The sequence below is a fragment of the Lampris incognitus genome, chromosome 2 (genome assembly GCF_029633865.1).
Source record: "Lampris incognitus isolate fLamInc1 chromosome 2, fLamInc1.hap2, whole genome shotgun sequence".
NCBI lineage: Eukaryota > Metazoa > Chordata > Actinopteri > Lampriformes > Lampridae > Lampris > Lampris incognitus.
Genome location: NC_079212.1, coordinates 94,917,723 through 94,933,729, shown reverse-complemented (window position 1 = coordinate 94,933,729; position 16,007 = coordinate 94,917,723). Strand labels below are relative to the sequence as shown.

At 48.5% G+C, this 16,007-nt stretch overlaps 1 protein-coding gene across 2 annotated transcripts in view; it reads right to left on the bottom strand.

Moving 5' to 3' along the window:
- LOC130107012 (receptor-type tyrosine-protein phosphatase gamma-like) overlaps positions 1-8,434 on the bottom strand; it is a 162,102-nt gene extending 153,668 nt beyond the window's left edge. For both annotated transcript variants that reach the window (XM_056273397.1, XM_056273398.1), the window contains exon 1: positions 7,823-8,434. In XM_056273397.1, the coding sequence (XP_056129372.1) occupies positions 7,823-7,994 (172 nt within the window). In that variant the 5' untranslated portion in view covers positions 7,995-8,434. The remainder of the gene's footprint in view (positions 1-7,822) is intronic.
- Between the last annotated feature and the right edge of the window lie 7,573 nt (positions 8,435-16,007).

The window sequence follows — 16,007 nt, the reverse complement described above, 5'->3', positions numbered from 1 at the left end:
ATATATATATGTGTGTGTGTGTGTGTGTGTGTGTGTGTGTTATTTTTTATATATACATACACATACATACACACACACACACACACACACACACACACACACACACACACACACACACACACACACACACACACACACACACACACACATGAAATTATCCTTTCACATCAGCCATCTGATTAGGGTCACAGGAGAAAAGTGAACTGAAGGTCAGGCTAACATGCTTGCTGCTACCCTTTCTCACTAAAGTTTCATCTTGTCTGTTGAAAAAGCATAAAGTCAAATACCATATCAAGGCCTTCTTACACTCTATAAAAAGAGCATTGGGGAAACCTTCCTAAAGCTGGAAAGCTGCACTCCCTGTCACCTTCCAAACAGCCTCACTACACTGGGCACAGATTCAGCAAAGTCTTGAAACTATTCCACATGGATACTGGCCCTTACTGAATCCAACGCTTCCCAGAGCTGTGTTCAGTTCACTGGTAGTACATCTCACCACTAAATAGCTTGTTCCATCTTACCCCCAGAGATGTTAGAGTTGAACTGAGATTTGGTGGCTGGACAGGCAATATTTAAACAAATTCAGCACAATGCAATCGAACCATTTCTTTATAACGTCAAAAGTTATGAGGCCTCGCGGAGCATTATCCAGCTGAGAAAACCCTTTCGGAGATGGATAATCTGTCTCCATGACAGCATGCACTCGGTTAACAATGACGTTCAGACATCCTAGGTCATTCAGATGTTGTTTTAGGGCCAGATACATGCTACGAAAACACTACAGAAAACATCATTCCACCACCACCAGGCAGCAACATTGACATAGGGCACAACAAATGCATAGACTGATGTGTCTGTCTCCATAGCCGACTCCACCCATCAAATTGAAATAGCAGGAGCCAAGCTTCAGTCCTAACAACGTTTTTCATTACTTTGGCGTCTGATGGTTTTGTTCCTTAACTCACTGTAAGCTCAGTTTCTTGTTTTATGCAAAAAGAATTAGGACTCTGTCCTGCTGTCAGCTGCCGTACCCCATTAATGTCAATGGGTAACAAGTTGCACATTCTTTTATAGGCCTTTTGGCACCAGTGTGGCACTGTCAATTGACTAACTGTAAACCTTATGTTGCTCTGCGCAGTTTGTGCCAGCCTACTTTGACCTTAATCGTCAATAAACCATTTTTGCCTACTGGCTTGCAGCTTGCTAGATGTTGTCTGGAAGCTGAATCATCACATACACACACGGTGCATTGCTGTGTAGGGGAAAAACTCCAGCAGCATGGCAGTTCTTCACATATCCTGACTACTGTACCTGGAAACTACTATTCTCCTTCACATACACACTGCATGCCTCGATTGTCTCAACTCATACAAGAAAAAAAAAACTCCCCCCCCCCCCCAATTGTACTTGGCCAATTACCCTACTCTTCGGAGCTGACCCAGTTGCTGCTCCACCCCCTCTGCTGATCCGGGGAGGGCTGCAGACTACCACATGCCTCCCCCGATACATGTGGAGTCGCCAGCCGCTTCTTTTCAACTGACAGGGAGGAGTTTCCCCAGAAGGACGTAGCGCATGGGAGGATCACGCTAGTCCCCCCAGTCCCCCCTACCCCCTGAACAGGTGCCCCGACTAACCAGAAGAGGCGCTAGTGCAGCGACCAGGACACATACCCACATCCAGCTTCCCACCCGTAACCTGTGACTAGAGCTGGGCAATAAATCAATATTATCATTTATCATCTTTCGATGGTACTGTATCGGGATGGAATTTGGATATTGTGACATCGTGACACACAATTTTGGTGTCTAAAATTAATGATAAGGACAATTTACTGCCTAAAATGTTTCACAAAATGCAGTGTACAATATTAGAGGGGGTATTATTTGAAAACTAGTTTTGGTTTAATCTTATACTTAACATTACCAAACAGCTCGCTTCGGGGGGATTCTTACACATGGTATTCATGCATACGTATGCAGATATTGTGCTATGTGTTGATATTAGGCCTGGGCGACAAAACGATAGCGATATGTACCAGCGATGGACACTTCACCGATTAGCAATAAGAAATGTGTTCGATAGTATCACTTAGATGCATTAAATGCAAACCGCCATGAAAGCGCATTACGAATACGCGTGCTCCCTCCCTGGCTCATAAACAGCCTATCATATCGCTCGATAATGGAGCGTACAACGAGTGACACACCAACAGCCAGTCATTTAACAGGTGTGTTCGGTTGCACCATCCACATGTGACACAACAGAAGCAGTGTGGAGTGAGAAAACAAGTGCAGATGGGGAGGAAATTGGTGATTAAAAAAAGCACATTAACTGGGCGTCCGGCAGAGGTGGAAAACCCGGCTTCAGAAAGTAGAAATACTAACCATGTATTTGCTCCACCCATGCCTAAAGTGTTGTGCTAATTAGTATCAGCTGGTTTAGTGCATGTGTGGAGCAAATATATGGTTAGCACTTGTACTTTCTGAAGTGGAGTTTTCCACCTCTGGCGTCCGGGTAGCATAGCGGTCAATTCCGTTGCCTAGCAACACGCGGCTCGCCTGTTCGAATCCCCTTGTTACCTCTGGCCTGATCGGGCGTCCCTACAGACACAACTGGCCATGTCTGCAGGTGGGAAGCCGGATGTGGGTATGTGTCCTGGTGGCTGCACTAGCGCCTCCTCTGGTCGGTCGGGGCACCTGTTCTGGGGGGGGGGGGTGAACTGGGGGGAATAGCTCACTGTCAGGTGAAAAGAAGCAGCCAGCGGCTCCACATGTATCGGAGGAGGCATGTGGTAGTCTGCAGCCCTCCCTGGATCGGCAGAAGGGGTGGAGCAGCGACCGGGACGCCTCGGAGAGTGGGGTGATTAGCCAAGTACAATTGGGGAGAAAAGGGGGGGGCATTAAAATATGACCTGTGTGCCTTGATAAATAAAGTGATTAAATTCAAAGTAAGGTGGTTAAATTCAAAATAATACGGTTAAATTCAACCTTTTTTTCCTCTTGGTCTTTATCCAAAATAGGTCATTGAAAATTATCAATAATTATCGATATTGACTGAAATGAAACATTTCATTGTGATAAATTTTCCAGCTGTATCGCCCAGCCCTGCCTGTGACCCCCGCTTTTAAAACACGATATTTCAGCGAGCATACGGCAGTTAGATAAGGTTTCACTGAGGCATGAGGTTGGAGACGGTTAAGTTTGGCCTGGGGTTCCGGGTGGTTAAGATTAGCTTTAACATCTGTGGGGGGCAAACAGCGAGTTTTTAAGGGCCGGGCCCCAGGTTGCACAATCTGACGGGTCACAGATTTCGGCACTTAATCGCAGGGATTCGAGCCTGGGGGACACAGAGTGAAAATGAAACGTTGGATAAACTGATTTTCACTTGTCTCGTTTTTTTTCTACAGACAACCATGTGTGCGATCCCAAGACATTTAAGGACGACGCCGTTGCATAAAAATTCTACACATAGCAACTTTAAATCCGGAGGGATCTTCCCTTTTAACCTGAATTCCTGCGCTCGGTCTGGCTCAAGAGGAGAAAGAAACCTGTCATTCCTCGTGATTCATGTACTAATTATATGTTGAACATTAAAGTGTGGCAACACCGACTGACAAGATATAATTTGTGTAACTCCAAGAATAGACAACATATCAGTTTAGTAAGATATCATGCTATAATACCAGTTTTTTATTATTTCCTGAAAAGAAAATATTCAAATCCACGCATGGGGCCTTTTTTTATTTTGTGCTTCGCTCCTATCGATTTCCTAGCTTTCAGCTAAATGATATGCCGCCTCTCAATTTGCAGGTCAGGACTTGGTGAGAGAAAGATGGAAGAAGCATCCCTTTCTGATTTCATTAGATAGGCGGCCTCTCAATCACCGGTAAGCACGGGCCTCGGCTGCAAAGACGAGCCGTCACTCCCAACAATGGAAAATAGAAATGCTTTTCTGCATCGCGTTTGGGTTTGGGGACGGTCATTCCCCACCGTCAGTAACGCAGTCATCCGGACAGCTTTTTTACCGGGAAAACTCCGGTGCCGGAATATTGGAAAACCCTCTGCGGGCGGGGATTGAAATTGTGCAGTCGTGTTTTGTCTGTAGCCCCAACTCCAGTGCAATACTTCGAGTGATGGGAATCCAAGTTTAGTCAACTTATGTAACACCAAAAACCAGAAATACAGAGCACGCTGCTTATTATAGCACCGCTTTGTTTTCCTCACCGAAGACACCTACAGATGAACAACACACGTCAGACCCATCACATCCCTCGCTCCAAATGCTTCCTGGCTCGTGCCCTTATTCTACTACAGAGGCTAAGGCGTCTGGGTGGCGTAGCGGTCTATTCCGTTGCCTACCAACACGGGGATCGTCGGGTCGAATCCCTGTGTCACCTCCGGCTTAGTCGGGCGTCCCTACAGACATAATTGGCCCTGTTTATGGGTGGGAAGCCAGATGTGGATATGTGTCCTGGTCGCTGCACTAGCGCCTCCTCTGGTCGGTCGGGGTGCCCCCCCCAATCGGCAAAAAGGGGGGTGGAGCAGTGACCAGGAAGGCTCAAAAATAGCAGGGTAATTGGCCAGATACAATTGGGGAGAAAAAGGGGGAAAATTGGGAAAAAAAAGAACTAGTGGCGGACAGATGCAAACCATTACAGACAACAACACGAACATCACTACTTGGCGAACGTCAGTCGTGAATTTCTACACTTTTGGTGTCGATGCAATGGCACAAACTGTGCCACTTATACTTTACCTGCCATGTTCCTATGAATATTTACTTAAAGCAACCGCTCATTACAAAAGCAATTACTGGCTAAAGAGGACCACGCCACTGGAAAGGTATCAGCACTTCCCCAGCAGAACAACTTATCTGAAGCAAACATGTTGCTCCCGTGACTTAATGTCAAACAATCATTATCAGCCCTGATCTGGTGGAATGCAAATTGAACCAACAATTAAACCACACGGAGATCAACTGCATAATCACAGACGTATATGGAGACCGTCACGACTGCACGCTGCAATAACTCCAGCTGGCCAAGGCCGATAACCTGCGCTACTCCCATCGGTTCGCTGGAGAAACTGCATATTTTTAGTCTTAACGTCTCGGCAGTTGATGCGAGTTAACAGTCTTCTTCGACGACACTTGCAGGGGAAAGCTATTTTGTATAATATCGAGAGCGCTCACCTCGATGAAACGCGCAGAACCAAACCCCCCCGCTGCCATAATGGGCCCATAGTTCCCATGGAGAGGAAAGTCATTTCTAATTATTATTTTTGTCATCTCTGGGGGGGGGGGAAAGAAGAAAAAAAAGAAAAGCCACCTGTTTTTGAATGTATATGACACAAGCGGCGCACACAAAGGGAAACACATGTTCTGTTGACCCGCGGTAACAAACCGTGGGGCGGGTGAGGAAAGGCCGGAGGGCCCCTTTGTCTGGTCTCTACCTTCCTCGGGGCGCCGCTGACTGACGGCTCGGCGGTAAGTAAAGCTGACACGGTGTCACACGTCACACAGCCAGGCTGTTTAAAGGGAAAAGGAGAGACGGGGTGATTGAAGGACACGGGACATTTATTGATACGGCCAAGGCCCTTGAGCGCAGCCGTACACGTCCCTCAGTGACGGCACCTTATTGTGGCAACATTAATCACTATTGTCATGAAGTGCAGGGGAGAGGTACGGTAATCTACCCGGCGGCAAGTCCCCCACCCCCCCGACCCATTCACAGCCTTGGTTCAGATGCTGCTTGGACAGATGAAATAATGTGGAATGAAGTGGCCGTGAGTCATCCTAAATGATTCAAATGTTACACCGGCTCAGAGCACGGAGGCCGACTGAGCTCAGCCGCACGCGCCGCGTAATGGGAGCGGTGCACGGCGGCGGCCTTAATCGACATATGTTCCGCACACAAACAGTTTAGCTGCAATGTCAAACGTCTCGGATCGTCCGCCACACAGCCCCGCACGTTTCACATCGCCCTCGTACCAAGCGGAACATTTCGCCCTCGTCTGCGCCCATCTTGGTCTCTTGCACAGATGTTAAAGGCCACCTGGCATCCTTCATTACGGTTGCATCGCCAGGCTGGTTCGGGATTCGGCGACAAGAGTTAACGCACCAAACGCAAACCTAGAGCAAGTGATAGAAGAGCACGGCCTGCACATATCACAGGAAACAGAAAAACGCAGGACATGGCAGACATGGAAAATGAGCCCGTGTAATAGCAGGCTGATTTGAAATGCAGCTACGGTAGTAAGTGTACGAGGGATGCGCGTCGTCACCGAGTCCTATCAGGGCTGCATTAACGCCTCGACTCAGTCTTCAGCTCCGGGATGCATGTCGTGACCTTTCCATCCAAAAACTGTGCGTCATGATCTAATTCACAATGTGCACAAAAGAACCGCTTGAGAAAAAGAAAAAGGCATGTGCCAAGTTGTCTCGGGGAACATCCGTCCATCCATTATCCAAACCGCTTATCCTGCTGTAAGGGTGGCGGGGATGCTGGGCGGCGGGCGGGGGACACCCTGGACAGGCCGCCAGACCATCACAGGGCAGGGCATATATATATATATATATATATATATATATATATATATATATATATATATATATATATTACAATAAAACATATTAAGTATTCAAAAGTACTTGCTGGTAAAAAAATGCAATACACATAACTTAATGGCCACCTGTGCGCGGGGAAATAAAACGCCTCGTTTTGAAATTGCCCAGCCCACGATGAAGAATGGAGCGGGGGGGGGGGGGGCATGACGGGGCTCGGGAGTGGGGGTGGGGGGGAGAGGCGAGACGGGGTGATTACATTTCCACCCCAATTTTCAAAGTTGCCCGTATCTGAAGTCGCCACGAAAGGTCGACACCTTTGGAAAAGGGCCAGTTTGCTGATTCGGTGTGTTGTGTTTTACAAATAAATGACCCTCCCTCCATCCCGAGAATTCTAACAGGGAAAAAAAAGGAAACCGGGGGGGGGGGGGCGGAGGGAGGTGCGACCAAGGCAGTCGAATCTTCCCCTGGCTGCATGTGTCAATCATCCGGCGGGACGTGCCATGCCCGATAGTTCGCAGACTTTTTTTGGCTCTCGTGAATCCGCTCGGTCTTGCAGCTCGCGGACGTGGACGTGCGCGAACTGACGGGCAAAAGGGGGGGGTGTTAATGTGGAGGAGGAGGGGGGGCACCGCGCAGGCTTCTGCTGTTACATCACGGCCACAATAACGCGTCTACGAGCCGACGGCGCTCACTCCCTGTCGCCCCCGTGACTTGTCACCTTTCTGCGTCCGCCTGCACTTTTATAACGACATCCGGCGGGACTCAGACTGACCGTCTACCTGGTCAAAAGTCCCCCCCCCACCCCACACCCCACACACACACACACACATCCCCGGGGGAAAAAATTGCATTGCCTGTGCACGATGAGAGATGGCAGTAACACTGCCCGTGTAACCCATCCGTACAAGATGTGGCGCGTGGGTATATAAAGTAAAAATGGGGTCTTCGGCCCGCAGGCTGGGCGCCGCGCGGCTCAGCTGACGGATCATATGTTGGTAACAAGCGGCACAAACAATCGCCAAATGTCCTTGGAGACAATCGGCGCAGTGTTGAAAGACGAGCGAGCCCCCCCCCCCCCGTGTTATCTGTCCCGTGGCGGGTAACGTGCTCTGATTGCACTTTGCCACCGAAATCGCGTATCCCTTAACGTTATAGTCCCCTGGCTGGCCTTTCGTTAAAAACAACAAATGTGGACGCATGCAGTCGTTGCGAGGCTGCAAAGAGGTTTAGAAGGCGACAACATGCGTGGCATACTCACCGGGGCGACCGTCTGCGTGCGTGGGTAAGGTTAAAATCAGCAAGGATAAAATCCACCAGCGACTCGGTTCCCGCATTCCCCGCATGTTAGAACACTCATCGAAGAGCAACAAGGAGGCGGCGGGCAACAAAGTTTGGCACTCTCGGCCGCGGTTGAGGGCGACTTGACACATAAAAGCCGGGAACCAAGCGGAGCGGAGGGGAGGGGGGGGCGCGCAGGAAAAAAACGATGATCTGCGGCGTTACGCGATGACAGTTGTCCGTTTAAAAAGCGACGTGTTTGCCGCCGGCCCGGTTTGAGACATCCGCTCCGAGGAGTGCAGCGGGGCTGGCCGGACACCGTCGAGGCTCACTTCCACCGAGCCGGGCGGGCGGCGGGCTTCTGCGCGGCGGCATGCCCGGAGTCAGGCGGAGGCGATCGGCGATCAGTCGCTTTCATCTAAAGCGCGCGGGGGGGGGGGGGAGAAATGCGGTCGTTTGACTGAGGACGTGTTGATCGTTTGGTGGGCTGATGTTGTTGTTGTTGTTTTGTTGTTGTTGTTGTTTTCTTCCAGGTACTGTCCGACACTGAGGACTTGCGGACGGAGAGAAGCTGCCATTCAGGAAGTGTGCGCGAGCGTCTCCTCCTGCCCGGACGGGCTGCGAGTGAGCCACAGGCTGCGCGGGGCGGGAACAGGGGGGGGGTAGAGGGGAGGGGAGGGGAGGGGGCCTGAATGGGGCCTTGTATTGTGCCGCTTTGTGGTGCTGTATGGGTCCTTGGGGCAAAAAAATTAAAGAGATCAAAACAAAACAAAAAACATCTTTAAGATCGTTGAATGCAGCTTTTGAGAGCGCGTGCATTTCTTAAAAAAATTTTTTTAAAAAAACTCACCCAAACATGAAGCCTCGCGAATATAAAACATCCGGTCAGTATAATGTAAAACCAACTTCCGCCCTTGTAAAGCCGATCTTTGCTAAAGCGGATGTGGCCATGTCAAATCAGACACTGCGGCGATTCCCGGAAATCCGGCGGCATTCCGTCCTGCGCGTGTTATTGTCTTGCCCCCGCCCCCGCCCCACTATCAATATGACCCTCCTGCGGCCACACGACGTGATGGGCGCTTTGCCTCCCACCGGCAGAGCTGTGAATGGAGCCCTTTAGCAGCAACCGTCACCCCCAATCTGACCACGTGAGAGAGTGGGTACTGATCAGAGAACTCTGCATCCACCGGTGAACCCCCCCCCCAAGTTGGGGAAAGGTGCTGTCAGCGGGGGCTCTTGCAGAACTATGCAGCTAGACATTTAATTTGAGGGGGAAAACTGATTAAATTTCTCATTTAATTACCCTGTTCTCTACAGGGCTGTTGAGGACAGTCATGAGGGCCCTTTGCTTTTAATGTGGGCCATCTGCTTCATCTCCAAAAATGCCTTCCTCTCAGCCTCCCGGGCACCCGCTCACAGTCCTCCGGGTTGCACCGCTTACAGAAACGCCACTCACCGACACACCGAGCGGTTGTTTACAATATCCCATACCTGATTGTGTTCCTGCAGGCCAGTCCGCTGATAGATCTGCAGCAATCTGAACCAAAGGTATATCAACCCTCTGCCAGTTCTGTGTTCTATTGATCTCAGTTTGGCTGTAAGTGCAGCATTAGATTGGTAAATACTATTGTTGTGGAATTGTTAAGCGTCTAGTTTGAGCTGATAAATGCAAATCTGCTCTACAAAGCGTCCTTGGAAGAGCAAACTGGATTGTTTGTAATTTCCTAGGTGTTGTCCAGCACCAACCCAGCACGCTGAGCTCTAACTGAGGAGCAGGCCGGGTCAGAGAGGAGAACATTCGTATGTTCCCTCCAGGATCACTTCAATTTTTTGCAAAACAAACGAACCTGTGATATACAGACCATCACTTCTAACAGATAAATAATGGATTATTTCATCGGCGGTCACTCTGAGTTGAAGATGACCGTCCTTCCTCTGGGTCTTCAGGTGGGCGTAGAGGCCGATCCTGGAGCCGCATTAATGGGAGGACGCCTGTGCGTGACGGCTTTTTACGTGGAGAGGCTGATGCGCCTGCAGCCACCACATGGTCCTTGGCAGGGGGCGGCCAGAGTCCAATGGTGTGGAGAACCAAGACAATTGGGGACCACCCTCTGTTGCAGCCTTCATCCGCCTTCACTGCCATTGTGACCTGGAGACATCTTCCATCAGTTCCACTGTCGAGACCTTTGCTGGATCGCGCTTCATCTGGAACCTCCCGCTTGACCTATCCGCCTTGGGTGATCCTACCAGGAGCCAAGCTCCGGATGGTGTAGCTCTTGGGATCATTGGTACACGCAAGCTTCTCCACAACAGCAAGGTGGAGATCCAGGAGAAGTTCCATCCATCCAAACATTATCCAAGCTGCTTAACTGAATTCAGGTTGTGGGGATGTTGGAGCCTATCCCAGCAGTCATTGGGCGGCAGGCAGGAGACACGCTGGACAGGCCCAGGAGAAGCTATGGATTACAACACATCATACACATGGGTTAAAGGTGCTGCATAAAATCCCCATGCATTCTCATCCCACGGCATCGCACACTGACACCGCTGACAAAGCAGTGACGGGCGGGGTTAAGGTTAGGTAACGGCTGAAGTGCTGCACCTCATGCAGACATGGAAGTCGCCATTAACCCGTCGCGTCTCACACAGACATCAGAGGGTACACCGAGCTTCATATATACGTCGACGCTTTGTCAACAGTGTCGATATATGATGTTGTGGGACGAGAACGGGCACACAATGTCAGCTGAACCCTGATCGCCATCAGCCAGCGACGTGAATAACAACAATAAATCAAAGCAAGCCAGAAAAACAGATGCAAATAGAAAGGTAGCAGAAACACGGCACAGTCGACTGCCATTTTCAAAGGCCTTTAAGTAGGCTTTGTTTAGTACAATCGCTGCATAGTCGGTTGAGGACTACAAGTGCAAGCCAAGTCTTTTGTGGGGCATTTAACAACAACAGCAACAAAACACAAACACACAAAAAGAGCTGGCTTGGCTCCTCTGCTTTTGAATGCGGAAATCCGGAGAATAGGGCAGTGGGATGTATTCTCTGTTTGTTTCAATAAGAAGCATTCGACATCTCCTGCTGATATTTACTTGTCTTATTACGCTTCAGAGAAGCATATTGCAACAATATTATACATATCTTCTAATTATATATAGGTATCACATCATATCATATCGTCATCCATCATTTCATCTATCCTATCATGTCATCTAGGCGGCGCAGTGGTTAGCGCAGTCGCCTCACAGCAAGAAGGTCCTGGGTTCGAGCCCTGGGGTAGTCCAACCTTGGGGGTCATCCCAGGTCGTCCTCTGTGTGGAGTTTGCATGTTCTCCCCGTGTCGGCGTGGGTTTCCTCCGGGGGCTCCGGTTTCCTCCCACAGTCCAAAGACATGTAGGTCAGGTGAATCAGCCATACTAAATTGTCCCTAGGTATGAATGTGTGTGTGTGTGTGTGGGCCCTGTGTGACAGCCTGGCGGCCTGTCCAGGGTGTCTCCCCGCCTGCCGCCCAATGACTGCTGGGATAGGCTCCAGCATCCCCGCCACCCTGAGAGCAGGATAAGCGGTCCGGATAATGGATGGAACCCATATCATGTCATCTAATTATATAAAGGTATCCATATTTTTTATATTTTTTCAGTCTTCCTCAGTAGCCTCCATGGAAGGAGCAAAAGTGGATGTATTGTTGTCTGCAGCATCCTTTCTCCCCCATGTGCCGGCATCCCATCCCTCGTGTCCCCGGTTTGTAACTGTGGGTGAAGTTGCACTCCTGCTGTCTCTGTTGCACTGGCAAGCTGCACAAAGCCCAGCCAGACGAACACGCACTGGGACCGCCGATGCACATCACACATGTGAGTGGGAGGGAGTAATACAAAAAATCACACACACACACATACACACACAAATGTTGGCCTACTCTGTGTGCTATGTGTGTATGTGTGTGTGTGAGAGATCTACCAAGGGGCCGCACTGTTTATTTTGTTTGTTTGTTTGTTTGTTTAATTACTTTGGTGTAATAAATACTCTCATTCCACTAGTCTCAGTTTATATAATTAAAAAAAAACACTTTCATTTTAAAAACAGATGTCCAACTACATTCATTAGCTGGACATTTCTTTGTTCTAAGATGATAAAGAGGCACTTGGACGTTAACCAGATGAAGTCTCGGGCCCGTCTCGCGGCGTTGTGTGTTCAAGAACAGGCTCTTTTCATCATCTGCAGGAAGCTGTTAAGATACTCAGAAGTCACTCGGCACCGCTTGCTGCACTTCCAGCGAGCACCAAGTTGCAGGGGACCCATCACGGCACAAAGACGGCACTGTTTGAAGTCGGAGGTGGCACGTATCGTCAGGTTTCCCAGAAATCCCAACAACATCACTGAGCATTTCTGACAAACGTCTTGTTCAACATCCACAATAGTGACTGTTGTGAATTTGGAAAAAAATTGCACCAGGTTTCATGTAGTGCATCGTTTGTCTTTTTTTTTTTTGTTTGTTTTGTTTTGGGGGTTTTTTACCCCCCCTCCCTTTTTTTCTCTCCAATTGTATCTGGGCAATTACCCTACTCTTCCAAGCCGTCCCGGTCGCTGCTCCACCCCTTCCGATGATCCAGGGAGGGCTGCAGACTACCACATCTCCTCCCCAGATAGCATCCAGATGTGGGCCACTTCAGGCAATGATGCGGCACTGACAGCCTTCTTCTGGCCCTGACAAAATGGATGTGAGCCTGAAGTGGCCCACATGTATAATAACAAATATGGCCCAAATATGCCAACTCAAATGTGGGCCTTTTTTGGCAAAGATGCGGTGCTCTTGGCAACATGTGATCTGGATGTGACCCTGAAGTGGCCCCGTGTGGTAAATGGTGAATATGGCCCAACTATCATAAAACAAATATGGGCCACCTTTGGCAAATCTATGGCACATGCGGCATTGCTATGACTTGGTTCTGGCCCAGATCTGGCAAACAGGAGCGGACCGCCCAAGTGCCATCATTCCACACAGTATGTGGGCCGGATGAAAGAAAGATGAGAGTCGGGTGTGGGGCAGGGCCGGGCTACAGCAATTTTGCTATCTGGATCCAATACATGTGGAGTCGCCAGCCACTTCTTTTCACCCGACAGTGAGGAGCTTCACCAGGGGGACGTAGTGCGTGGGAGGATCACGCTTTTCCCCCAGTTCCCCCTCCCCCCCGAACAGGCGCAGCGACCAGGACACATACCCACATCCGGCTTCCCACCCGCAGACATGGCCAATTGTGTCTGTAGGGATGTCCGACCAAGCCGGAGGTAACACGAGGATTCAAACCGGCGAACCCCGTGTTGGTAGGTAATGGAATAGACCGCCACGCTACCCGGACGCCATATAGTGCATCGTTTGAGCTGTTGTTTGATATCGTCGTTAACTTGATGTCCATTTTTTCAGTCAGCAAAGAAACTCAAAGCGATTCTCTGAACTTATGAGTCACTTAGCAGTCTCAGCAGTGAAACTAAATCCATCCATCCATCCATCATCCATCATCCAAGCCACTTACCTTGCTCTCAGGGTGGCGGGGATGCTGGAGCCCATCCCAGCAGGCACTGGGCGGCAGGCAGGCGGGAAGACATCCTGGACAGGATGCCAGGCCACCACAGGGCATCGCAGGAAACTAAATCGTTCCAAGATTTTTTTTAAAAAAGCACAACTAATTACACAACCGGAGAGGAATTTTCTATTGTTACCATGAACTTTGACCCCCGCCTTATTATGTTTCGACGCGCGATTAAATGAACTTGCTCAAACTCAGAAGCTGCATATGAGGCACCGCCATTGTCTGCTGTGGCACTTGACATAATTTCCTCCTTTTTCTCCATTCGGCTTGTAGGGTTCCCCAAAAGACAATTAATTGTACCTCAGAGGCAACAAATGCCCCCCCCCAACCGTATGAGTCACTGCGGGAAAGCAGTCATGACGCCAGCGTTATTTCACTCCTCCTCAGCCAGAGACGCGTTTTGTGTTATTGCTGCAAACGCGTCTCGCATGTTGACGGTCGGGACATAATGGAAGACCGTGTGCATCAATTATGCAATATAATTCAGGCTATGAACATATATAATTTATCTTATTCTCAATCTCCTGCATTATTTACTCAAAGGTTATTTTTAACATTATTACCCCCCCCCATAGATCTATCTACCTTTTGTTGGTTGTTCAGGCCAGCAGAGCAACATGCCATAATAATGCATCAGAGCTAATTTATGTGTGCTTTAGAAAGGTACATTAGCATCTCACAGATCAGCAGCAAATATATTACACGTACACACATACACTACCGTTCAAAAGTTTGGGATCACATTGAAATGTCCATATTTTTGAAGGAAAAGCACTGTACTTTTCAATGAAGATAACTTTAAACTAGTCTTAACTTTAAAGAAATACACTCTATACATTGCTAATGTGGTAAATGACTATTCTAGCTGCAAATGTCTGGTTTTTGGTGCAATATCTACATAGGTGTATAGAGGCCCATTTCAAGCAACTATCACTCCAGTGTTCTAATGGTACAATGTGTTTGCTCATTGGCTCAGAAGGCTAATTGATGATTAGAAAACCCTTGTGCAATCATGTTCACACATCTGAAAACAGTTTAGCTCGTTACAGAAGCTACAAAACTGACCTTCCTTTGAGCAGATTGAGTTTCTGGAGCATCACATTTGTGGGGTCAATTAAACGCTCAAAATGGCCAGAAAAAGAGAACTTTCATCTGAAACTCGACAGTCTATTCTTGTTCTTAGAAATGAAGGCTATTCCATGCGAGAAATTGCTAAGAAATTGAAGATTTCCTACACCAGTGTGTACTACTCCCTTCAGAGGACAGCACAAACAGGCTCTAACCAGAGTAGAAAAAGAAGTGGGAGGCCGCGTTGCACAACTGAGCAAGAAGATAAGTACATTAGAGTCTCTAGTTTGAGAAAGACGCCTCACAGGTCCCCAACTGGCATCTTCATTAAATAGTACCCGCAAAACACCAGTGTCAACATCTACAGTGAAGAGGCGGCTGCGGGATTCTGGGCTTCAGGGCAGAGTGGCAAAGAAAAAGCCATATCTGAGACTGACCAATAAAAGAAAAAGATTAAGATGGGCAAAAGAACACAGACATTGGACAGAGGAAGACTGGAAAAAAGTGTTGTGGACGGATGAATCCAAGTTTGAGGTGTTTGGATCACAAAGAAGAACGTTTGTGAGACGCAGAACAAATGAAAAGATGCTGGAAGAATGCCTGACGCCATCTGTTAAGCATGGTGGAGGTAATGTGATGGTCTGGGGTTGCTTTGATGCTGGTAAGGTGGGAGATTTGTACAGGGTAAAAGAGATTCTGAATAAGGAAGGCTATCACTCCATTTTGCAACGCCATGCCATACCCAGTGGACAGCGCTTGATTTGAGCCAATTTCATCCTACAACAGGACAATGACCCTAAACACACCTCCAAATTGTGCAAGAACTATTTAGAGCAGAAGCAGGCAGCTGGTATTCTATCGGTAATGGAGTGGCCAGCGCAGTCACCAGATCTGAACCCCATTGAGCTGTTGTGGGAGCAGCTTGACCGTATGGTACGCAAGAAGTGCCCATCCAACCAATCCAACTTGTGGGAGCTGCTTCTGGAAGCGTGGGGTGCAATTTCTCCAGATTACCTCAACAAATTAACAGCTAGAATGCCAAAGGTCTGCAATGCTGTAATTGCTGCAAATGGAGGATTCTTTGACGAAAGCAAAGTTTGATGTAAAAAAAATCTTATTTCAAATACAAATCATTATTTCTAACCTTGTCAATGTCTTGACTCTATTTTCTATTCATTTCACAACATATGGTGGTGAATAAGTGTGACTTTTCATGGAAAACACAAAATTGTTTGGGTGATCCCAAACTTTTGAACGGTAGTGTATATATACATATACTCTGTGTGTGTGGGTGTGTGTGTGTGTGCGTGTATTCTTGCTGACATAAAGGATTAGTGGACTTAATTGATTACCGATGGCAGTGTCTAGCTATGGTATAGTGGTTAAGATACGGGGCCTGGCCAGGGATCAAGTCATGCCAGGGCATAATGAATGAGTGACGGTCCAAGGGCACAAAGCGCTATACGAAGAAACGACATGACATTTGCCTCGGAGTACGGT